A 26,461-nucleotide genomic window follows, 5' to 3' on the forward strand; every position below is an offset into this window, starting at 1 on the left:
ATTTTTAGTAGAGACGGGGTTTCACCATGTTGGCCAGGCTGGTCTCGAACTCCTGATCTCAGGTGATCTGCCTGCCTCAGCCTCCCAAAGTGCTGCGATTATAGGCGTGAGCTACCTCGCCCAGCCTAGTGTTACTGTTTTCTTGGCTCGGGAACTTGATGTTCCATGGGTGTTCTGTATTTGGATGCCATACCTCTACGTGGGAGCTGTTTTGAAATTTTGATTTCTTGTTGGTGAGATATGACCCTTTGTTCTCCAGGGTTCATCAGGATCTCAGCCCCTACACACTAAGCTTATCTCATGTTCTGATAGCCTTTTACATCTTCAGAGCTTTAACTTCCTCTCATCCGACTTTGAGTTCTGTCTTTGGTTCTGGCCCAGGGATTTATTTCTTGTGATTTTGAATTTTTTCTTAGTATTTAAAAAGTTGTTAATGATCTCTCACTCAGTTTTTCCACGTATTTGAAATAGGCAAAGCCCTTGCCTGTCATCTCAGCTCACCATGTTGATTGCCAACTTTATTACCACAGTCCTATTAAAGAATTTTAAGATATTTTAGTCACCAAATTGCAGTCCCTGATTTCTGCAGAACTTTAGATGTTAAGTATTAATTCAGTGAATGGGTGCTCTGCAGATCCCTCTACTATGAACCTGAGTAACCACATTTTTGTAGTGTAGCATAGTCTCGTCTGTGGCTACCTCCTTACTTGTAGATCACTTTCTGTGCATGTCTCAGAGTCAGTCAGTTAGGTTCTAGATTTTTACATGGCATATGAACCCAACCTGTAAAATTGGTGATCTGAGGCCTGTTATTGCCATTATTTTCAGATACTCAGAAATACAGACCTTGTTTTCACATACCTGGTAAATAATGTTACAATAATGTTACATCGTTATATCTTGATGTTGACACTAGTAAAGAAAGGTTACTTCTATGTATTTATCTTTCACTGAAGAAAGAAATTAAATTTCAGTAGTCCAAATTAAATCCCTTCTTTGTAACTTTGCTCTTGCTTTTTTTTTTTTTTTAACCTCTCTTGTAATTTGCTACTTCCAGGGTAGAGATTTGCAGTCTTATTTTGTTGTGATAAAAGAGTGTCCTTTTTGTTTGGATGCTCTGGATCTATCACTTTCCCTTTTGCTAACAAATGGAACGGGACTAAGAAGCCCTGTGACTGGCCGGGCGCGGTGGCTCAAGCCTGTAATCCCAGCACTTTGGGAGGCCGAGACGGGTGGATCACGAGGTCAGGAGATCGAGACCATTCTGGCTAACACGGTGAAACCCCGTCTCTACTAAAAATACAAAAACTAGCCGGGCGAGGTGGCGGGCGCCTGTGGTCCCAGCTACTCGGGAGGCTGAGGCAGGAGAATGGCGTAAACCCGGAAGGCGGAGCTTGCAGTGAGCTGAGATCCGGCCACTGCACTCCAGTCCGGGCGACAGAGCGAGACTCCGCCTCAAAAAAAAAAAAAAAAAAAAGAAGCCCTGTGACAAGTCTTCACCAGGAGGAATCGGACGCCCTGGAAAGAAGTCTACCTGGTGTCTACTTTTGTTGCAGAATGAGACTCGGGAAACATGCCAGAATAGTCTTCGGAGGGACTTTAGTCCATTTTTCCCTTCCCTATACTCCACATGAAGAGGATTAGGATGCTGGGGATAGGTCAGAAGGGGTCCCATGTGTGTCTGAAAGACAGGCTTTGCCTCTGAGAAAGATGAGAAGAATGTATCATCCTCAGGGCAGGAGGCACAGCACCTCTGCTAAAGGAAGAGCGGTCGGTGGGGGGCGGGGGAGGGGAGCGGCAGGTGGAGGAAATGCCCCAGCCAGACTTGGGAAGCTTAAGACCTATCTTATGTGAGCAGCCTCCGGAAGGCAAAGGAGAAAAGCATGCAACTTTATGTGGCCTCATTTTGAAACCAAAGCAAAAGGACTTGTTTTTCCAGGTTCTTGGACACTTGCTCATTTATGCAAACCTGAAATTGTCCTTGGGAGAAGTGAACTCCGCTGACCTTCCTTTGCACAAAAGGCCACAAAAATCAGTGCAAGATGAAACCAATAGAGTTCTAAAGGAATGACTTGGCATATTTATTTCAGAGTCATGAGATAGGTCAGTTTGTTGTTTGCCTCTGTAGCTTCTAGACCTTTCTGTTATGAATATATACTAAGGAAAAGAAAACAGCAACATATACTATTGAATATTGTATTTATTTTTATTTTTGATTTTGAGACGGAGTCTTACTCTTGTTGCCCAGGCTGGAGTGCAATAGTGCTATCTCGGCTCACTGCAGCCTCTGCCTCCTGAATTCAAGCAATTCTCCTGCCTCAACCTCCTGAGTAGCTGGGATTACAGGCGCCCACCACCACACCCAGCTAATTTTTGTATTTTTAGTAGAGACAGGTTTTCACTGTGTTGGCCAGGCTGGTCTTGAACTCCTGACCTGAGGTGATCTGCCCACCTCTTTGGTGTAATCCCAAAGTGCTGGGATTACAGGCATGAGACAGCGCACCCTGCCTGAATATTTTATAGATGATGCTTTGTTAAAGGAATATCTAGACTTTTTAGTCTGTCTCTTTTGATTTTATGGAAAATACTTAAGTCCATGGGGTTCCATTTGTTTTCTCACCTAAATTCTTTCCCAGGAGTGTGCAAGTTTTGGGAAAGTTGACCCCCCTCTCCCAGAGTACAATAAAATTCTGCAAAGAGCTTAAGTTACATATTAGTTATTTGGAACTGAATACCAATAAATCTAACATGACTTGGCTAACTGGAAATCAGGCATACCTGCTGCCATCCTGTCCTTGTGACTTGGGCTTGGTTAGGGGTAAAGAGGATTTCCTGTTGTTTTTGAACAAGAAATAGTAGCTTTTTGTTTTGAAATCACTGATCCTCACACCGCAGAATCCAGTTTAAGCAAGTAAGCAGGATGCAGTTTAAAGACGCTTCCTTTTTTTGAGGGAAAAGGTGTAGTTAAAAGGAGATGGGGTGATCAGAGCCAATTAATAGGTAGAGACTGTATTTGCTATACTCCTAATACTGTGTTGACTTCCGTGGGGTATTGAGAAAAGTTACATATTGCCCTCAATGCTTATATCTCATCTGTGGATGTGACCAAAGGTGATAACTGTATCATTTAGAATCAATTTATGTGATATAGCAGTTTAGAGGAGAGGAAGGCTGGTAAAGATGTGTGCAGTGAGTAAAGCCCAGGAGAACACAATTTCCAAAGCATCTTCCTCCAACAGGACACAATGGTCTGGAGTGGAATGCAATTCAGATCAAGTTGTTGGCAGATCAGGCATGGGATTGCAGGTCTTCTGGCTGGGATTTGAAGGACACATTAAATGGGACATTACAGAAGGATCTAATGAACTGGGATCAAATGAGAAGGGCCTAGGGGAGTGCATATGCTAATGAGAACAAAGAGTGTGTTCATAAGAAGAAGTTACATTTATTTTACTTATTTTATTTTTTATTTTTATGTATTTATTTATGTTTTTTGAGGCGTAGTTTCGCTCTCGTCACCCAGGCTGGAGTACAATGCTACGATCTCAGCTCACTGCAATCTCCACTTCCCAGATTCAAGTGCTTCTCCTGCATCAGCCTCCCACAGGCGCCTGCCACCATGCCTGGCTAATTTTTTGTATTTTTAGTAGAGACGGGGTTTCACCATGTTGGCCAGGCTGGTCTTGAGCTCCTGACCTCAGGTGGTCCGCCCACCTCAGCCTCCCAAAGTGCTGGGATTACAGGGGTGAGCCACTGCGCCCGGCCAGAAGTTACATTTATTACCGTTAAGTTATTAGCACTTATATAGGCACTGTTCTGAGCACTTAAAGTGTATACTTTTGTTCTTCACTACAACTCTGTTACATAGATGCAACTATTATCACTCAGTGACAGGAAACTGAGGCACACAGGAGCTATAGAAGCAACTTATTTGTGCCTATACAGACAATGATGGAGCTGAGATTTGAACCCAGGCCTTTTGGCTCCAGAGTCTGTGCTTTTAACCACACTGTGTGCCTGCTTCAGTATATGAGAGAGGACTGAGAGTGGGGTGACAAGCAAGAGAAGTTGTTGGGGAGAGAGGAAGTTCCAAGGTCAGGATTGCAGTGGAACGGGTCCTAGGGATGCAACGTTCATTTGGTGGCCACATGGAGGAGTTGGTGGTATAGAGGGTAGTGACAAGTCAACCGAATCAGGCAAGTCCTGGAACCAGGATAGTGAAAATAATAGTCCAGAGCCCTTACTCTGTGCTGGGCACTGGGGATAGAGCAGTGAAAAGGTAGATGAGGTCTCCGCTCCCGTAGCTTCTGTCTGTTCTAGTGATGGAGACAGGTGGTAGGAAAGCCTTCTCAGTAGAGGAGATAATTGTGGATTGTGGTACCTGCTATGGAGGAATGAAGAGTGTGATGGAGGGATACTGGGCACGGCCCACATTATGTTGGGTGACCAGGGAAGGTGTCCCTGAAGAAGCAATGCTTGAGCTGCAATCTGAAGCATAGGGAAAGCCCAGTCTATGAAGAGCCGGGAAAAGCCCATTACAGACCAAGGGCTATGAACTGTTTAAGGAATGGCAAGGAGCCAGAGTGGCCAGAGCATAGCAAGTGTGGTGGGACCTGGTGGGAGATGAGGTTGGAGAAGGCGGCCTGGTCAAATCAGAATGGAGGGCTTTGGTAAGGAGTTTCAGCTGTTTCCTAAGAGCAGTGGGGAGCCACTGAAGGTTCAGTAGGTGCGGGGCATCTAGGGTGCTAAATGGATGCACCTGTTTGATCAGGGAGGGCCAGGGAGGTGGCGAGAGCAGCGTGCAGACAGCACCTTTGGGAGGCTTCTCCCCTGTCTGGTAGCTTAAAGGTTTGAATCACGGCTAACATGGCTTTTCTGCCTGGGAAACAGCAAGCTGCACCTCAAAGCTTCTTAGTGGTTAAGTTGTGATCAGAGTTCACAACAACAAGACTTCACACCCACCTTTTAGCCATCGATTGCCCATTTATACCTGACTCTACATTGAGAGAAAAACCAAGGCATATGAACTTAAAAGATTAAGCAATTTTTATTTGTTTGTTATTATATGTATGGGAATTTGTAAAACAGTTACTTTATAGGTAGTGGATGCTTTTGATATTAGGAGCAGAAAACCCTTTATTGGATGATTTTCTCCTTCCCAAGATGGAGACTCAAAATGGAGACACAATTAATTGCCCACTCAATGCCCATATCCTGTTTCATTGTTGCTCATAGAGCCATAGTTTAATTCAGGGCGGTGTGGAGATCAGCCTCGTCAGTAAATTGTGATGATTAAGCCAATATGCCAATCCTGCACCCTGATTTTCCAGCATTCCTTGTAGCAGATGTGGCCCTGTGACCTACTTATGGCCAGTAAGACCTGAGAATAAGTCCACTGGGATGGGGGCGAGGTTGCTGGGAAAGCATTTATTGTCTTTATAAAGCCTGACAAATGAGCTTGTCCATACCCTTCCTTGCTTTCCCATTCTTTCTGCCTTGAATGATGATGAGGTGCCTGGATGTACAGCAGTCTTCATGTCACCAGGAGGTGATAAGCATGAAGGAAAGTCCAAGAGCCACAGAGATATCTGCCTTGAAGTTGTTTCAAACCTGCAGCCCTGGGCTTTCCAACTCCTTTGTATTTGTTGAATCCACTGTTAGTTAGGTTTTCTGATACTTGAAGCTGAATGGACTGTTAAATGAAGCAGATATGAAGACGCAGATGTTATAAGTCTTTTCCTTGGTATTGTGACAGCCTCATACATGTCCTTGATATTCAGTATCACCTTTATCTTGTGTGAAAACAGTCTTTGAAAAGAAAGCTCTAACTTGTATTAAAAGTTGTTCACAGTTCAAAGTGATGAGTTGTGGAGTTGTGGACTTGGAAATGTAATTTTCAAAATAAATGAACTCCTCTGTGTGAACTTGCTGTAGCAAGTACCATGGAGACATACTTCATGGGCAGTATCTTCCTTATGGCCTTTTTTATGATAGTCTTAGTTTTCTGGTGAACTACATTGTGTATATTTATGGCTTTATAGGAGATTATAGTGGTACTAGGGGTAATAGCATAAATAGTCTGATTTCTTGAAAATGTTAAGCTCCAACAGGCTTTATTGGATTTCAAGGTAATGGTATTATTAAATTTTCTGCCACTTTTCAAACTTCTTGTGGCTGAGTTCCAAGCTGCTGCTTTTAAGAAACTTGGGGGCTGTTCTGCTCATTTATGGAAAAAATTTATCCCGGAATTTTCTATTGCTAAATTGAGGGGTGGGGAGAAGTAATTTGAACTTTTTTTTTTTTTTTTTACTGTCTTAGATTTGGGTATAACACTCGGAATTACTTTCCACATGGAAGGTAGAAATGGCTCTGCAATATGTATCATGGAGATAATATAAAGTATGAAATGAAAATTATCTTCTCTAGTTTGTTGGGAAAAAAACTAGAAGTCACAGGGTCATCAGATTGGGAAGAGAAAATAATTTTGCATATCACATAGTAAAGTTTTACTTTTTTCCCTAGCCTTGGAGACTTGAGACCTGGAACACTTTCAGTTACCCATTTAAAAAATAAAAATATGTGCAGTTACCCTGTGTATCCTCTTCTTTAATGAAAAATTGTTCCAACTGGGCGCAGTGGCTCACGCCTATAATCCTAGCACTTAGGGAGGCCAAGGTGGGTGGATCACTTGAGGTCAGGAGTTTGAGACCAGCCTGGCCAACATGGTGAAACCCCATGTCTACCAAAAATATAAAAAATTAGCCCAGTGCTGGGATTACAGGCATGATCTACCATGCCTGGCCCAAGTGAGATTTTATTTGGTAACCAGTGAAAAGTTTAAGAATACTCATGTTGGTGACAGTTAACACTTACACAGCAATTACTGTGTGCCATCACCATTCTGAGTGCTTTACACACACTCTCCTGTATAATTCCCACAACACACATTTGATATAGATATTCTCATTATCTGGGTGCCTGTAATCCCAGCTACTCAGGAGGCTGAGGCAGGAAAATGGCGTGAACCTGGGAGGCGGAGCTTGCAGTGAGCAGAGATCATGCCACTGCACTCCAGCTAGGTGACAGAGAGACACTCTGTCCGAAAGAAAGAAGGAAGGAAGGAAGGAGGGAGGGAGGGAGGGAGGAAGGAAAGAAAAAAGTGTCCCAAAGGAACAAGAAACACTGTATAACCCCAAGAACCTTGACAAGAAGACTTTTTAAGTCACTTGTTTTCAACTACCTCATTTAATTGAGAATAAAGGTTACTCCTTTAAGGTAGACCAGCCAATTAGCCCTTGGGCAGGTAGGAACAAGAGCACAGAAACTGTTAGGTATATTGACATCCTCAGTGCTGTTGCTGGAATTAATGATGGCAGTATCTTAAGTGGGATCAGTGCTTGATCTTGTCTCTGAGAGCTGTGAGGGTTTGACAGACACTGATATGACACAGGGCGTCCCAGGCAGAACAAATGGAAGAGGCTTGTAAGTGGGAGATGTTTAGTAGCTTCAGTATAGAGCGAGGCACTAGTGTGGTGCCCTGCTTGAGATCAGGTAGCAGAAGAACGGCTTATGTCCACACAGATTAGGGACAAGTTGGGGTTAGTTTGACCCATTTGGGACAGAATATAGAGGGCCATAAGAGCCCATCAGTGAAGTGAGACTTTGTTTTGGTATGTATTTATGTATGTATGTATGTATGTATGTATTTTTGTACATACAGGGTCTCGCTATGTTGCCCAGACTGATCTCCAACTCCTGTCCTCAAGTGTCCTCAAGTGATCTTCCTTCCTTAGCCTCTAAAAGTGCTGAGATTACAGGCATGACCTACCATGCCTGGCGCAAGTGAGATTTTATTTGGTAATCAGTGAAAAGCTTTAAGAATACTCATGTTGGTGACAGTTAACACTTACACAGCAATTACTGTGTGCCATCACTATTCTGAGTGCTTTATACACACTCTCCTATTTAATTCCCACAACAGACATTTGGTATACATATTCTTATTATCTCCATTTTACAGTGGAGGAAACGGAGGTTAGCTGACTTACCTAAAGAGACACTCAGAGGAAGCAGTGGAGATGGAATTCAAACCCAGGTGGCCCAGCCCCAGGGTCCTAGCTGTTGATAGCCTGGAGCGTGTGTATGTGGTGGTGATAAAGGTGGTAGATGCTCTTAGGAAGGTGGCTCTGCAGGAGAGTACAGTTGGATTGGCATGAGGGCAGACAGGTGATCAGAATATGGACTGTAGGCCTTTGGGATGGTTAATAAGAGCCTGGCCTAGATGGTGACCGTGGAAATGAAAGGATGAGAATTCACATGTTACTAGCTTCAGAGGATGGATTAGTGCCAGGTTTCTGACTGGTCATGGGGCCAGGGAGGGATGGAGTCAGAAATGTCTGGGATATTGCTTGCATGTCCACCTAACCCAGTTAGGGAAGTTGAGAGAAGATTTGGTGGGAGAGCCCTGTTTTCCTACCTTATGACCTTATGACCAACTAGTGCAGTGGTTCTTAACCTGGGACTCTAGAGAAAACCGTCTAGAAAAGAGATGCACGTAAGTGTGTCCTAACAGATTTCTGTGAGTTTTTGGACTCTGCCAAGCTCACACTTTATTTTAGCATGGCCTTGGGCCCACAGAAGGTCTCCAGTGTTTTGAGGCAGTTTGTGGCTGAGGCACTTAGAATTCTATGGTGGCTTGTCCTCTTCCCAGCTTAAGAATCTGTGGGTGTGAGCTCAGGAGGAGGGGATGGGTGTGTGTCTGCATTTTAGAGACCCGCCTTTGTTTTAGCTTCCCTGGCCCTGATTCCTGACTTCCGCTTTCCTTCCTGCCCTTAAGTTCTGTTGAGGAAAGCAGGAGACTGTAGCTGGAGAAAGAGGAGGTCCTTGGTGTTTCTTTGTGAACTCGCATCCTGTGTTGAGGGAAACACCCTGTTCCTGGTGGCGGCCTCCGGGCTCAATTCTTCCTGCTGCTGCCTTTCTGAGAAATGTGACCCTGGCCAGGTATGTCTTCTTGGAGGCTTCTAAATGCAGGTCCCAGCTGAAGGACTGAGAAGGAATAGCAGGTTGTTCCAGGATAAGTAGCTGATACCTTTGTGGAAAAAAAATCCTGATGTGGATGAGAGAATGTAGAGCCTCACAATTTGGACTTCTGTTTCATGACCATTTCTCCCTCTCTTCCCCTCTTCTCCTCCTTCCATTCCTTCTCCCTCCCTCTTCTTTATTTCTTATTAGAAGAGTTGCTAATTGTGCATGATTAGTAACTGTGACTATACCTATTTTTATCTTCGACTATGGTTTTCAGTCTTGATTTTCCAGGGAAAGGTAACATTGGCAAGTTGCAGGAGCATTGGGGATATGTGGAATTTGTAGGAATGGCTACATAGGGAAGATGAAGGGAACTAGAAGTCTTGGCTACCCCTGTCCTCCAACCCCTTAAAAAACCTCTGGAGAAACAGTATGCATGTGTGGGTTTGAATCCTGCTTCAGTCACCAGCAGAATGTCCATGCATGTGCCAGTTCCCTAATCTCTCATCTGTAAAATGGGGATGGTGATATTTACTTCTTTCCAAAGGGTGTTGTGACACACAAATGAGGCAGCATATGTGAAGAAATTCTAAGCATCTCTCTTATCTCCTTGTTCCCGTCTAATTAAAAATTTCTGTATTGTACCTTGGAATGATCCCAGAAATACTAGGAGAGAGGGAGAATCTAAGTGCTATGTTAAATTGCTTTTTGTGTGTTTATTCCATTTCTGCATAGTAACCATGTGAGGTAAATATTTTTATTTTTTGAGAGGAGAGAACTGAGGTTCAGAGAGGTTTAAAACAAAATAGCTTCACCACCTGCTACATACATGGCAGTTATTTACTATCTTGCTGCCTGTTACCACATCTATAAAATGAGAATAATAACAGTTTTCTCTCCACAGAATGGTTGTGAGGATTGAAGTGATTGATATATTAGCAATTACAGGGTGAGTGTCTCTTATACAAGATGTTTGGGACCAGAAGTATTTTGGATTTCATATTTTTGTTTTTGGATTTTGCAGTATTTGCATTATACTTACCAGTTAAGCATCCCAAATCCAAAACTCCAAAATCTGAAATGCTCCAAAATCTAAACTTTTGGAGCACTGACATGATGCTCAAAGGAAACGCTCGTTGGAGCCTTTTGGATTTCAGATTTTTGGATTTGGAATGCTCAACTGGTGTTATCATTAAGAAAACTGCCAGATGTCTTCTAGGCCACTGTTTGGTGAAATCTGGAATTGGTCGTATGTATAATGTGTTGAAATGGGATTTCACTATAATTTTCTAAACTAAGAGTGGATTTGGTTTTCGTACAGAAGGATTGAGGAAGTTATGTTAGACGTATCATGATAACTTCAAAGGATTTAGAGAATATGAGGAAAAGAGAAGAGATCCAGGGATAATTAGGAGGCAGGTCCAACGGTAAGCTCTGTGTTGCTGTTGAGATGTGGTTGAAGAGAAACCATTACCTGGTTCCTTGGTTATGATACCTTCTCTTGGAACCATCAGATCAGAGATAGATAAACTGAGCAAATGAGGTCTTTGGAGTCTCTATGTTACCAGCTTCATCCCACTTTCTACTTCCTGGAAGAGGGAGTGGAGTAGAATGTTAAACTAAGGATTCTGGGATCGTTAGACCAGGATTGGAGCTTGGGCTCTGCTGCTTTTCAACTTCCCAATGTTATGCAAGTTTTCTTAACCTTGCTACAGCTTGGTGTCCTTCTGTGTGAAACGAGGAGCATCATGGTGCCAGCGTTCTAGGATTTGTGTGAGAAATGAAAGGGATCGTGAACACCCTTTGTATTTAGCCCAAAGGAAGCCCTCAACAAATGTTAGATACTTAATATTTCCTGGGGCCCTATCCCTGTGGGGTTTGGTTAGGCCCCATAGGTAAGCCACAAGTGGCAATATTTGGGGGCAGTACCCTTTCTGTATAAATCCTGACCATGACCATAAAAGACTCATGCCTCCTGTCCCTGTTTCAGTTAACAATCTCTGGCATAGAATCTTTGAGTTTCCTTTGAGACACTTTTATCTGCCTCTCTTTTCTCTCAAAAAGTATCTTAGAGCTTGTAGGAGAACAGAAATGGAGTATCGAGTATCTTACAGTTGGAGGAGAAAAGAAATTTTTTTCATCTTCTACTGGGTTCAAAACACCTCATTCCCCTTAATCCAGTTTTTAATTTGCTGCACAGTGAGACCTTTATATCTAGCAATGGAGCTATTTAAACAAAATTACATTATAAACCAACAATTTTGCAATTCTGTTCTGTAGTATACAGATATTTTCCTCTTTATCTCAACTGTTCTCACTACCAAGGCAGGCTAGGGGAATGAATGACAAGTTTCTCTAAGAAAAATTAACAGGTAACAAAAGTGAACCAGGTTCCTCAGAATCACAGATCAAGAACACAGATCGCATGTGTCCTCACTCCCCACTCCAGTGGTCTTTCAGAAAGGCAATGTTACCCCTCAGCCTTCTTTCCCACCCCTGTGAATAAAGCCTGCCAGGGGTTGCATCCTACCTGGGAGGCAGCTGCCCTTGGGACGGCTTCCCTTGCTGATGTAGACTTTATGAAATAACCTGTGTCAGCCTCATGGGGAACCATGAAATCCTTTCAAAAACTCATGCATTCTACTTCAGAGGAAAAAAAAATCTTCTTGGCCAATTTAGCAAGATCCTTGCTCCTTAGTTTCCTTTAATTATCTTGATTTTTTTTTTTTTTTAAACTAGAGAAGACCATCTGCTTTATGAGGCAGTTCATCTCTCATGTGTTCTCTAATAGGTCTTTGAAGGCCCAGTTAAGCAAATTAAGGCTTCATCTCATTCTTGTTTGGGATCATTTTTTTGGTGATTGTAAGTCACTGCCACTGGCATATCTTGGTTATATATTTGAGATACCTTGCAGTGTAGATTTTACAAAGAGATGTTATCTTTGTTCCATGAATTGCAGGCACTGTGAACCATTTTCCATATAGTGCCAAACTACACAGCAGGATTCTTTGCTTTTTAAATTCCTTCCTCTCACTACAAGAAGTCCTATTAACATGTTTTCTGAGCTATAGAGTAAAATCTGTCAAATATAGCATGGAAAGCAGATGGGTGGGTGCTGTCGTCCTTTTCACAAACTGTAAACCTAGTCTTTCTTAGTAAAACTCAGCGTTGTCACCTTCTTTTACCCCATAGTTTTCATTTACGAATAGAAGACATATGTGAGGGAGAGGGCATTTCTTTATTGATTTTTTAAAAGATATAGGGTATCTATATACCCAGCTTCATGTACAAACCTTTTTTTTTCAAATTAAAAATCTTTTTCTCTGAATATAAAAATGTTTTATGCTCATTATGAAAAAACTTAGAAAAATAACAACTTATAAAGTATCAGAAGACCGTTTTCTAAATCCTGTCACCCAGAGATACCACTATGAACATTTTGATGAACTCTTCTATTCATTCCTTTAGCAGTGATTTATTGAACATCCGCTATGTGCCAGGCACTAGGAATATACTGATGAATGAAACAGACATAGTCTCTGTCCTCATACAGGGAGAGAGAGAAAGACATTAAATAAATTATATTTAATAAGGTTAAATGCCATATAAACTATTTTTTAAGAAAGAAACAGAGTAAAATCCCTACTGACAATGAAAACATGCCAGAAGACATGCTCAATTAAAAATGATTAAAACCATAATATTCTATTTCAGAATAATTAAAAGAGATTATTACAAAATTATACAGGAGATGAAAGAACAGCATAAATCTGAATTAGCAAAACTCAGAGACAAGGAGACAGAACTCAAGAAAGAATTAGAAATTTTTAAAAAATCATTTAAAAAATAAATTTTAAATTGGAAGGAGCACAAAATCAACTAAATACCACAAATATCACCCTAAGAGAAATAATAGAGGGTGAAAAGGAGGAAAAAGTTAAAAATCCAAAGGAAATGAAGAAAGAAGTAAAATTTGGGAAAAGTTGACAAATATTGAAGATAGACAAAGCAGATCCAACATACAGGTAATAGGAGAGGAGAAAACCAAAGCAAAGGTGTGGTACAAATGATGTATTTTAAGAAAAGTTTTCTGGAAAAAAATAATTGAAACTACGTTTTGAAAGAGAAAATCATGTATTTTAGAATATCACCTTAGAACAACCAATACCAAGATATTCTAATAAAACTATTGGGTTAAAAAGAAGAAAGAAAAAGTCCTTTGGGCATCTAGACAAAAAAGGGAAAAACAGTAGTACAGAATTAGATTGTTCTTAGACTTTTTGACAGAAACTCTTATGCTGAAAGAAAATACATACCTAAGGTATTCAAAGGAAAGAAAATGTGAGCCAATATTTTTATATCTAGCAAAATTGACTTTCAGGCATAAAGAACACAAACTTATGAACATGCAAAAAAAATCAGTGGAGGAAATATTGCTCCTCATGAGTTCCTCCTAAAAAATCTTCTACAGAGTGAGCTTCAAACAACAAAAATAACTAGAAAGATGTAAGATGAGCTTGGGACATCTCAAGATAATAAATAGGTAGGTAGCAAGGAAGCTATCAAAGATTATTAGGGCGTGTCACAATAACTTAGGAGCCAATTGAAGAGGCTCCTACTGGCCAAAAATGAAATTGCAAATATGTTTAAATCCATGAGGTTATGATATGAAAAAAAAAAATTATTGGTTCTGCAGTATGAAAAAAAGGTTAATGGAGCACCAATTCATCATCTTGAAAGTAGTTAGGAAAGAATCAACTTCTTTCTTACATGAACATGAACTGTACCACTGGAAAACCAAGTGGTAGATGAAGGAAAGCATCTCCTAAAATTTTTCCACCCAGTAGATGAAAATGAAATTAAATAATTGGAATATCCCTATTTTCCAACCCCTGTGGATTTAGGGGATTTAGGCATTGAATAACAATGGCTGCTAACATCAGAAATGAATGAAAACCAGATACCATGTGCTTCCTAATGAAAGATCATATCACCACAGACTGAATTTCAGTCTGTTCAAGCCTCTGAATGTAGCTCCAATTTGCAGGAAATTCAGAGGTTGGAGAAACGAGTTAAACATGCACCACCAAAATTCATACTGTGGAAACTTCATACCTCAGACAGCCCAGATTCTTTAACAAATTAATTGTAAGGAAAAGAAAAGGATAGAGGCGATATAGATTAAATGTAACTTAAAAGACATCAAAAGTTTAAAAATAGATAACACTTATGCTGAGTAGGATTGTACACTTGGGTAACAGAATCATAAAGAAATGCCAGGAACTGATAACCATGATTACCATAAATTCAAGAGTTTGTTTACTCTGGAGGAAGGGAAGATCATGGATGGCCTTCTACGGTAACAAGCGAAAGCTGTGTTTTGATTAAGGTGGGTAGTTATGAGTGTTTTCTTTATAATAAGCTATTTGTTTTGTGTGGTTCTCTTAATCTGTGTTTTATTTTACCATAAAAAGATTTTAAAATATTTTTATGAAAGAATGACAGTATATATACTGCCTTTCTCCCAACTTTTATTACGAGAAGTTTCAAACAGAAAAATGGAAAGCATTGTGTAGGGAATGCCTATATACTCATCATACTGTTTTACAGTTAGTTTTTTTTCATTTAATATTATTTAGTAAATATCTTTCAGAAGCATCCTCACTTTTAGATGATGAGAGTATTCATTGTAGGATGTGATCCTTTATGTAATCAGTTTCCTAATGATGGACATTTAACTTGTTTTTGATTTTTCTCTAATAGAAATAATGCTGCTTATTTGTCCTTATGATAAATACCTAAAATTTGCTTTGTCACAGCATATTCTAATATGTAAAGTATAAATGCTGATGTGCTGTGAATGAACAGTTAGCAGTAGAGACTAAAGATGCAGGCTAGATTAATCAAGACAGCCCTGTGTAACCTAGGGAGGACATAAACCTCAAAGAAAAAAATGAAAAATAGATTCCCCCCTGCAGGATCCTCACATAGCATTATACCTTTCCTGGATCAATTTAGGTTTCATCCCACAGCTCTTCTACAATCTCATTTGGTTGTTGTGGGTATAACTAGTGTATCATTTATGTATTGCCACAATTAATGCTGCATAATGAAGCACCCCAAAATTCAGTGGCTTAAACTATAGCCATTAGTATTTTTGGGATGGCTGAGTGGTTCTTCTTGTAGTCTCTGCTGAGCTCACTCGTGTGGCTACAGTTAGCTGCAGGGGTAGTAGACAGAGCTGCTGATCTTTGCAGTGGTCTTTCACGTGTTTGATGGTTGGCTGGCTTAGGGTGGTCAAAAATAGCCTTGGACCAAGAAGATTTAGCCATCCTACCCAAGTCTCCCAACACCCTTCCAACAGGCCTAGGCATGTTCTCATGGCAGTAGCACAGATCCTGTCTTTTTCAGGAGAGTAGAAATGGATCCATACATTCTGAGCTTCTGTGTCATCCCATTTGCTAACATCCAGTTGGCCAAAATAAGTAACACAACTGAGACCAGAGCCAGGGGAAAGGGATTGCAAGGTTACAGAGCAGAGGGCAAGGATGCAGAGAGGCTATTGATTGGGGTCATTAACTTAGTCCTTTATAGTTGTCCAATAGCACATTTTAAATTGGCACATCTTAGAAGCATTAAACATTGCAGTTATTTCTAAATTGCAGATGTTAATGCCTTTGGAATATGAAAGTTGGGGATCAGGCCAGGCACGGTGGCTCACACCTGTAATCCTAGCACTTTGGGAGGCCGAGGCAGGCAGATCACGAGATTGGAAGATCGAGGCCATCTTGGCCAACATGATGAAACCCAATCTCTACTAAAAATACAAAAATTAGCCAGGTGTGGTGGCACGCACCTGTAGTCCCAGCTACTCAGGAGTCTGAGGCAGGAGAATTGGTTGAATGCAGGAGGCAGAGGCTGTAGTGAGCTGAGATCGCGCCACCGCACTCCAGCCTGGGTAACAGAGTGAGACTCTGTCTCAAAAATATTAAAAAAAGAAAGTTGGGGATCAGGTATATTTGTGGGGGAAGCATAAAACTTTTGCTTCATTGAAAAAATTTCTGGTTAAGTGTTATAAAGATAACTCTTAAATGGAAAAATCTACATTTAATGTTTTGTCTTGAAAATACTTCTTTTCCAGTTGTTGGTGTTTTCCCCTGGGATACATTTCAGAAAATTGGGTTTTTTTTTCTGCCTGTGCATGTTTTTCTTTGTTTGATAGTGTTCTTGGAACGGGTTTTGAAATCTCACTTGGAGAACATAGAATGGAGTAAGATAAAGAGCTAGGATCATAAATCAATGTCCTTAAGTATTTTTGCGAAAGATAAAGAAATTAGTGATAGGATTAGTTCTAGGACCTTTACTGCCACAACTTTTTTCTCTCTGTTTTAGACTACATAAGTAGTAAATTTTGGATCTCTCAAAGTTGTGATTTTTTTTAACAGCAAGTATGCAGTGACCAGCTCTGTGAATGACAAAAAAATTATTACCAGTAATGGTTAATGTCCCAAAAATGTAAGAAATTCAAGTTTATTCCCACAGAGTACAATGTTATATGCCAATTCAGTGTGTACACTTCTGTGCAGAAATAAAAACATTGGAATAAAGTTTTGTATTACATGTACTTACTATATACTCCACATTATGCATGCATTACAAGACTATGCACATTTTACTTGTTTAACCGAAACTGCGTGTATTGCACTAAGCAGGCAATTTAAAGGATTTTTGTTTTAAAGTGGTCAACCGTTGTTGAATTTTGGTTTATTTTCTGACTTTAAAACCCACCCCCAGAGTGAGTTAAAATTTCACACATGTAGTCGGGCATGGTGGCTCATGCCCCCCAGCACTTTGAGAGGCTGAGGCGGGCAGATCACAAGGTCGGGAGATCAAGACCATCCTGGCTAACACGGTGAAATCCTGTCTATACTAAAAATACAAAAAATTAGCCAGGCATGGTGGAGGGTGCCTGTAGTCCCAGCTACTCAGGAGGCTGAGGCAGGAGAATGATGTGAACCTGGGAGGCGGAGCTTGTAATGAGCTGAGATCACGCCACTGCACTCCAGCCTATGAGAGCGAGACTCCGTCTCAAAAAAAAAAAAAAATTCACATATGTTCTCAAGTATGCTTTATTTTGCTTTTCTGAGCTACAAACAATGAGAGGACTCAGGTTTTGCCTGCCAGCAGTTGACAGCCCGCTTTGTTTTTAGTTGCCATATACATCAGAATGTTGGACACAAACTTCAAAAGAACCCTAATAATGTGGTGAGAATTGTGTTATGCCATTAATTAATTTAGGCTATTTGAGTCAATTTCAAGAGAAGAGTCCAAAACACATGGTGTAGAGGTTTTGAGCCTCATTTTTAGAGGTGAACAGCTGGTGCCAGCTCCATCACTTGCCTCTGGTGGGATCTTTGGCATGTTACCTAACCCTCTGCTTCCGTTTCTTAATCTGTAAAACTGATATAATAACCGTATCTTTTTCATAGGGTTGCTGGCAGTGATAAGTGAGATAATCCTTATAAAGTACCTACTTAGCACAATGCCTGACACATAATAAGCATTCAATAAATGCTATATAGCATTAATACTTCGGAGGGACCCGAGTCTACCTGAGTACTTCGTTTTATAGATCTGGAAATAAGGCTTAGTTCTCCAGGGGAAAATGTTTAAAACCTTAAAGTATGTATCAGTATGTATTTGTAGATAGATCTAATCCTGGAATGCAATGTCTACTTTAAAAGTATTCATCACTAATATAATCCTGTACATTTTCGAGAGCATCTGCCGACAGTTTTTCTGACAGCCTTTCCTCTGCTTGGCAGGTTACAATGATGATTTCACTAATGTCAGAAAGACAATTTTCTATATAATTACAGTTTTTAGCTCCATTCTTGGACTCAGCATACTATTTGTGAAAGTTTTCACAAGAAATCAGCATAGGGCAGAGAAAGGATACAAAGGATGTGAACTACCAAAATTTACTGGGTACTTACTTATGCCAGGTATACAGAGATCTCCAGGACACTGCTTTTGGTCCAGAAAGCTTACAGCCTAGTTGAGGAAACAAGCGTGGGTAAGAAAAAAAATAATAACAGCAATAATAGCAGTGAGTATTTTTTTTTTTGAAACAAGGTCTCACCACTTGTCTCACAACTCACTCAAGCAATCCTCTTGCTTCAGCCTCCCAAGTAACTAGGACTGCAGGCATCTGCCACCATGCCCGGTTAGTTTTTAAATTTTTTTGTGGAGATGGGGCTCTCACTATGTTGCCCAGGCTGGTCTTGAATTCTTGGCCTCAAACAATCCGCCTGCCTAGGCGTCTGAAAGTGCTGGGATTTACAAGCGTGGACCACTGCATCTGACCTTAATTAGCATTTACTGAATACTTAGGATGTGCTAGATACTAAGCAAAGCAAACAAGCAGCCTGTGATACCCCATTCTGTTGTCATAGTAATTGTCAGATTGATGGTAACCACAATTTGCAGTCCAACAAGACAGTCGAATAGGCTTCCAGACATTAAGTATTGGTTCAAGATCATATAGGATTTAAGTGTCAAATGAGTTAAGAGGAAGAGATAACTCTGGGCCAAGGTTGTAATTTTCAAAGTTGGGGTTTCGGGGTGGCTAGAACTCCCACTAGGGGAGTGTGGAAGGGGCCCACTATTTGAATCAGGTGGAGACCAGGGATGATAAATGTCTTGCAGTACTTAGGACTACCCTGTACAACAAAGATTGTCTTACTCTGCAGAGCTTTTAAATACCTGGCAAATACTCATGTAGTTAAAGACATTTTTGTATAATTATCTGACCCTAGAAATTCTAAACTTGGTTTTAATATACACTATGTATTCCAGAAGTGAAAACTCCTTCTCATTTAAAGACAAGTGTATTTAATATTTTTTGGAATATTCCAAAGAGTTGTTCAGCATTTTGCAATTGATGTTATTGGCAGCAGTGCAAATCATGTCTGAGTTGTCAATACAACACATACCTTTTTCAGTCTGCATTTATAGCTATTGCACTAACAATGGTTCTACACATAGGTGAGCATCTGATACCTGTTTGTTATGACTGCTGGAATAGTCATGCCAGAGAATTTGCTTATTGAAATGTTTCCCTCCTTTTATTCCCCCTTTTCTAGAATTTATGTGTTCAGATAAGTTATATTATCTGTGAATATCACTTTAGGATAATAAAGGGGTTATTATAAGCTATTTCTATAGAAAGAGAGTATTGGGTTTTATAGCTTTGCACTGAGTTTCTAGGGAAGTAGCTATTTGAAGGTAAAGAGGATAAATGAGAGATTCTAGAATCAGTTGGGTCTTAGATTGTTAGTGGTTGAAACAACTTAATTCTGGAGATTTTAGATAAGGTAGTGATTGTGACCAGAACAATGTTTATCTGGCATCGCAGATCTGCGATAGATCTGGGATGGTGTATGGGGAGGAATTAGACTGGCTGTTGGGGGAGGAGTTATGGGACTGTGCAGCACTATTTTAAAAATGGGTTGGACAAAGAGCTAGGCACATTGAGAAGGAGGAATTGGTCAGACTTGTTTGGCAGTATTTGGGCAACATAGGTAAAATGGAATTGTTTGTCTGATTTTTATTTAAATCTTTCATTCCTCTTTAGAATTATTTAAAGGTACATCGCGTCTTTTACTGAATCAAATTACAAGAGGGCATTTTATCTATCCCTCTGTCTGTTTGTCTGTCTGTCTGCTTAGTGGTGCTTTTGTGATTTGGGGTTGCAAGCTCTCTCTGTGGTCCTGTCAGATATTTATTGATCCTAGTACCATTATCTTAAGGCACATCAGCATTAAGAATTTTTATTAACGGGACATGTGAAAACACTGCTAGAAGAAAACTATTGTTGCTAGACTGTTTCACTTAGGTAGCTTTATGCTTTGCCCCGAAATCACAACTGTATTCTCAGTGCAGAACTTGTAGTGACCTGCCATTTGTCCCCAACAACTCTGAACTCAGTATGTGATTTTTATGGAAACAAGGACTCTCCTCTCAATGCTGACAAAATCTCTAGCATTACAGCTGAAGTAGCATGTCCACCAGTCTTTGCTTTTATGGAAAAGTACATAATATTTTGATTAGGGTAAAGTTTTTTTGTTTTTGTTTTTTTTTTAGACAGAGTCCTACTCTGTCACCCAGGCTGGAGTACAGCGGCGTGATCTCGGCTCACTGCAACCTCTGCTTCCCAGGTTCAAGCAGTTCTCCTGCCTCAGCCTCCTGAGCAGCTGGGACTACAGGCGTGTGCCACCACACTGGCTAATTTTTTTATTTTTTGTAGAGACGGAATTTTACCATATTGGCCAGGCTGGTCTTGAACTCTTGACCTCATAATCCACCCACCTCGGCCTCCCAAAGTGCTGTGGTTATAGGCGTGAGCCATTGCACCCGGCCTAGGGTAAAGTTTTGAATCTGTCTACATTCTCTAGATCAGGGCTTCGCCAGTAGAAATAGAATGCAAGCCACATATGTAATTTAAAATTTTCTAGTACCACATTCTTTAAAAAGGTGAAATTATTTTTAACATGTTTTATTTAACTTAATAGAACCAAACTATTATCGTTTCAACATGCAATCGATGTTTAAAAATTATTAGACATTGTACATTTTTTCCACGCCAAGTATTCACAATCAACATGCATTTTATGCTCACGGAAATCAACTTGGATGCAATATTCATTGGAAATACTTGACCTATATTTAAATTTCATAAAATTTAGAGTTGAAGAAGTAGACTCACCTATCTAAGAAGTTCCAAACCTACTTAAATGTTTTCCAATAAGAGTAAAATATCAGCTTATAAATTTATATTTAAATTAATTGTAGTTAAATAAATTCAGTTGTCAGTTGCACTACTTTTTAAGTATTCAATAGCTTGTAGGTACTAGTAGGTAGGGACTGTATTGGACAGCACAGCTGTATATTGTTCTTAAAAGTCCTGCATTTATATAGTGTTTTCCTATTTTCCAAGTGCTGCTTTGATATCGTCTCAGGTTATTGTTTATGTAGAATTAGTCCATGCCCCTAAGTTTCTCTCAGAAACTGTTTTATTAGATGAGATTCATTCATCAAAGATATAAGTGCCTAGGGGAAAAAGTTCTGCATATTTGTGCCTCATCCCCAGGGCCAGGAAATGCCTTGCACATTCTGGGTGTTTAATAAGTGTTTATCTACCTAAATCCCAGTTGGTCCTCAAATGGCACCTTAAATTTGACTTTCTCAGGAAAGCATTTCCTGACCCCCCAGTCTGGCCTGTGGTTGTTTTATTGCATTTCTCTTATATCTAAGTTATTTTCCTCCGAAACTTATTTATGCTGTGAGTAGCTTTGTGATTAATATCCATCTTTCCAACAACTAGACTATAAGTTCCGTAAGAGGGGAAATGTGTTTTTTACTCACTAAAGTATCCCCCTACTCCTAGCATAATGCATGGCACATGGCAGGTATGGAATAAATATGGGTCAGATAATAACTTAGGGCTATTTATAATATGAAGTCGTTAGCAGAATGTCTACTTCTTAACTTTATAGATGTTGGTTTGTTTGGTAAGGGAAACAGGAATATTTTATTTTAAGGATTATATACACTAAGGACAGTCATCCCTTGGTATTTGAGGCAGATTGGTTCCAAGACTCCCTTCAGATACAAAAATCTGGGGATGCTCAAGCCCCTTAAATAAAGTGGGGTAGTGTTTGCATAGAATCGATGCAACATCCTCCTGTGTACTTTTCATTTTTTAATTTTTTTTTTTAGAGATAGGGCCTCACTCTGTTGTCCAGGCTGGAATACAGTGGTGCAATCATAGCTTACTACAGCCTTGACCTCCTGGGCTCAAGTGATCCTCTCACCTCAGCCTGCTGAGTAGCTGGGATACAAGTGTGTGCCACCCCACCCAGCTAATTTTTGTATGTTTTGTAGAGACAGGGTCTCACTCTGTTGCCCAGGCTGGTCTCAAACTCCTGGGCTCAGGTGGTCCTCCCCACTCCATCTCACAGTGTGCATGAGCCGCTGTACCTGCCCCTTCCGTATACCTTAAATCACCTCTGGATTACTGATAATACAATATAAATGCTATGTAAATAGTTTTGCTGTACTGTACTGTTTAAGCAATAATGACAAGGATAAAAAAGTCTGTACATGTTCAGTACAGAGGCAACCATCACAGGCCTAACTTTCTGATCCTCACTTGGATGTATCCATGGATGTGGAACCCGAGGATACAGAGGGCCAACTGTATGCAGATTCTTAGTTTTTGTGCAAGCCTTTTCAGAATGCTCACACTAGTATGCCTTTTTTTTTTTTTTTTTTAAACTTTCTCTCTACTGGTATTCATTTTCTTGAGTAGCTATTCATCTCTTTCTCTGCATAGCATTTAAAGTGCACTGAAGACAAAAACTAAAATTTAAGAAAAGGAAAATGGAATTGTGAAATATGTTTAAGGAACTGAGCAGAAAGTTATAGGGCAAAGACAGAGGAACACAGAGGAGGGATCACTTGCTGTTTCAGGACATTTTCGAATAAACCCACCCTTTTAATTATACCAGAGTAATGAGCCTTACCCATTGTTTGTGAAAATATAATTAAAAATGTATCTTGGCTCAGTAGACCAGGTTGTCAGGTCATTATCAGAATCATAAAGTTGGAAGTGATGCCCATTAAAGGTTTCTAGTTTGGAAAGGTTAGATTAGAATTAAGTTCTTACAGATATAAAGCTTTTTCAATTTAAGTTATGCTTTAGAAAACCTCTAGCATTTGATTATTTTTCTTTTAACTTTTCATGGAAGTGTAATACGCATACAGAAATGTGCATATAAGAGTACAGCCTGATGAATTTCCACATCTTGATGAAAAAACATGACATTCCCAGTGTCCCAGAAGCAACCCTCTTGCTACTTCCCTACCCCACCCCCAATAATCCTGATATCAAGCCATTTTTCCTGTTTTTATACTTCATATAAATAGAATCATACACTATCTGTACTTGACTTAATATAACATATTATCATTCTGAGTGACATTCCTGATAGCAACTCATTGAAAACAAGGTCCATTTTCAGTTTTCCTTATTATGTATCATTTTGGTAAACTGGCAACTTACCAGTGTTTCTAGATCTTTATATTCCTTTAAGAAATTTTCCATGTAAATGCATGTGCATCTGAGTATACCCCTAGGTGTGTGTGTGCACATGGATTTATATGTGTATGCTTTTTAAAAATGTTACTTAAATTAGATCATGCTTTGATATGCATATTAGTCACCTCTTGGTGATGCATCTTAAAACCCTTTTTGGCCGGGCCTGGTGGCTCACGCCTGTAATCCCAGCACTTTGGGAGGCTGAGGTGGGAGAATCATTTGAACCCTGGAGGCGGAGGTTGCAGTGAACCGAGATCATGCTGCTACTGCCCTCCAGCCTGGGCGACAGAGCAAGACTCCGTCTCAAAAAAAAAAAAACAACAACACAAAAACCCAGCAACCCCTTTTATATAGGCTCTTGTAGATCCACTTCATTTTTCCTAAGGGCAGCATGATATTTCGTTGTATGGATGTATCATCATCTAATGAACCAGCTGTGCACTGAAGAACAGCTAGGTGGTTACTGGCCTTTTGACTTTAGAAGAATAGAATCCACATGAACTTGTCTGTAAAATAAATTATTAGAAGTGGAATTGCCAAGCAGTGGGATCCATGCATTCAAAACTTGCTCAGATATTTGTAAATGGCTCTCCAAAGAATTTTGCCAGCTTTTACTCCCACCAACAAGGTTTGAAACTTCCTGTTTCCAGTATCCTCTCCTTAGATTGTGGTATTATCTGGCTTATTAATCTTTCCAGTCTGATATAGGAAATCCAGTTAGACATTGTTATTTAAATTGATATTTTCTTAAGTTTTAAGTGCAGCTAGTGATTTATGTTTATTCAACATTTGTGTTTCTCTTGGGACTTGTTTCTTTCCTTATTCTCCTACAGGCTTGTTCATATTTTTCTTAATGGTTTCAAGGAACTCTTTCTATATGTGAAGGAATTTAACCCTTTTATGTCATCCGTGGTGGTAATTTTTTCTTCAGTCTGTTTTTTGTTTTTATCGTGTTTATAGTCACGTTTTTTTCTAAACAGATGATTTTAATTTTTACGTGGCAAAACGTACCAAATTTTTTTTCTGTAGGGGTGCTGAATTGTGTGTGTGTGTGTGTGTGTGTTTCATGAGAAAAAACATTGAAAACTTGAGACAGAAAGGTAGGTTAGGCCTACCATGAAAAAAAACTCTCAATAAATGTTTGTGGGAAATGTGGACAAGTAGGAATTCAAGTTTCAATGAAAAGTGGTGTGACGAACTATAAACAAACAAAAATGTGGACATTGTCTGCCAAAATTTGTTTAGTGTATGTAACAGCTTTTGGAGAGATTTTCACTGCTATGCTTTTCTTTTATGCTTTGTTATTTGGGGTTTTAATTTCTCAAATGATCCCTTTTTTTTAGATTTCAAATTATAACCTATTTCCTGCACCATTGCTGACGCCCAGTGATCCATGTCAGAAGTACTTCCAGGTCAGATGCATTTTCACATATTTCAATGCAGAGAAGCAGTTGAATATTAAAACTTAAAAAAAAAGATAATGTTTAATGTTAAACTTATGATTTGCTAAAATAACATGTTTTTGAATTTCATTGTTCTTCACTAATGTAATAGAAAAATGAATCTTTAAAATCAAGTAGAAGAATTAGTTGGACTTAACCATATTTGTGTAATGATTGCATGAATACTTACAATGTAAAAATATTTTAGTTGACTGTGACAGGAGCTTAAAACTGTCAAATTTTACCATCTAGCATTGTATACTACAACCTGGGTACTACTGAAATGTGAACAAAGGTGTTGGTGTTGAGTCTCTCAATCTGCATCTTATTAATAGCTCGTAGAGTTTGCTTAGACAGAACCCACCCACCCAGCCCCGCCCCCAATACTGAATGCATTCTTCTCCTTGGGTCTAATCAGCAGATTAATTTCAGGCCTTAGGAAAACGACCTTAATTTTACTGTACATCCCTTTTTTGGTCTCATGATAGATGCTAGGCTACACACAACATGGTGTGGGATTTAATCTCTAGCTTCACAGTTACATAATAAGGAAAAAGCAATTGCAGTAACATTTCAAATTAAACATCATATAGGACTTCAAGTGACAGATAGATCTGGATAGATTTCATATTTATTAGGGCACATATTGCTCAGCAAGTTCTGAGTTTTTGAATAAGTAGATTTAAACCATTGGCAAATAGATGCTAATGTCCCTAAATTCTAAACTTATTATTAAATATAATCAAGCTGCTTTCTCCTTTATATGACGTTTTTCATGTTACATTTCAACAAAGAACTAAAATAAAATGTGATAAACACTAAGCTCAGTAGAGGTATATGAGAGGCAAGAAATATTCTTTTATAAAAAGCAGCCAAAAACTATGACAAACCTAAGTTCACAAAGGAAAGTCAATGTCTCAGAGCTGATTTTTAGAAGCCATCTAATCATAATAGTGTGACGATTTGGGGAAGGTATGGATTTTGTCAATGCATATTTTGTCAAAACATATCACATGATATATTAGTTTTGGAAAAATCAAGAAAAATACATATGTTCTTTAGAAAATAGATTTTAAATGTTGAGAATAATTCCCTTTAGGGATCCTTTAACTTTTAAAATCATATTTTTATGAGATAGATTATTAATAGATAAGATTATTATTATAGTCTTATCTTCAAGGTACACTAGTATGAAAACATTAAAATAAAGCTGGCAAGTGTATAAAATGATGTGTATTCCTCTAAGTGAAGGTAGACTAATCAAATAACTTCTACAAATTTCCTGTTCTTGATACGTTTTGTTATGCTGATGTTTTCATTGTTCATGCTGGTGCTCAAACAACTTTATTCTTTGGCGGTTATGTAAGAGATACTGAAACAGTTATCTAGCCTGGTTTTTAAATAACAGCTACTAGTCTCAGGCATCGGTATGACATATAACACATTTTACAAGGAAAGAGGTATTCTTAGTTCAGTGGAAAATCCTATTCCAGCCATTTTTCCACTTGAAAATTCAAATGGCGACTGGTGAGAGAGGGTCTGGACTAGTAAGTGGAATTAGGTTTGCCTTCAGCTCCTTTTTCTAACTCTAGGGAGCTGTGACTACAGGGACATCTTTTAAAAACAAATATGCCAGAATTTATTTATTTACATATTTATTTATTTGTTTAAATTTTTTTTGAAACAGACTCTTGCTCTGACACCCAGGCTGGAGTGCAGTGGCACAATCTTGGTTCACTGCAACCTTTGTCTCCCAGGTTCAAGCGATTCTCCTGCCTCAGGCTCCCAAGTAGCTGGGATTACAGACATGTGCCATGACGCCCAGCTAATTTTT

At 39.5% G+C, this 26,461-nt stretch overlaps 1 protein-coding gene across 4 annotated transcripts in view; it reads left to right on the top strand.

Moving 5' to 3' along the window:
• Positions 1 to 26,461, top strand: part of APBB2 (amyloid beta (A4) precursor protein-binding, family B, member 2) — a 433,566-nt gene that overhangs the window by 159,770 nt on the left and 247,335 nt on the right. For 3 of the 4 annotated variants that reach the window (XM_011949059.1, XM_011949060.1, XM_011949061.1), the window contains exon 5: positions 24,529 to 24,597. The exons of the other annotated variant lie outside the window; for it this stretch is intronic. In XM_011949059.1, coding sequence (XP_011804449.1) covers positions 24,579 to 24,597 — 19 coding nt within the window. In that variant the 5' untranslated portion in view covers positions 24,529 to 24,578. The remainder of the gene's footprint in view (positions 1 to 24,528; positions 24,598 to 26,461) is intronic. 4 annotated transcript variants of the gene reach the window in all.

Source organism: Colobus angolensis, unplaced genomic scaffold (assembly GCF_000951035.1).
Source record: "Colobus angolensis palliatus isolate OR3802 unplaced genomic scaffold, Cang.pa_1.0 Scaffold29, whole genome shotgun sequence".
Lineage (NCBI taxonomy): Eukaryota > Metazoa > Chordata > Mammalia > Primates > Cercopithecidae > Colobus > Colobus angolensis.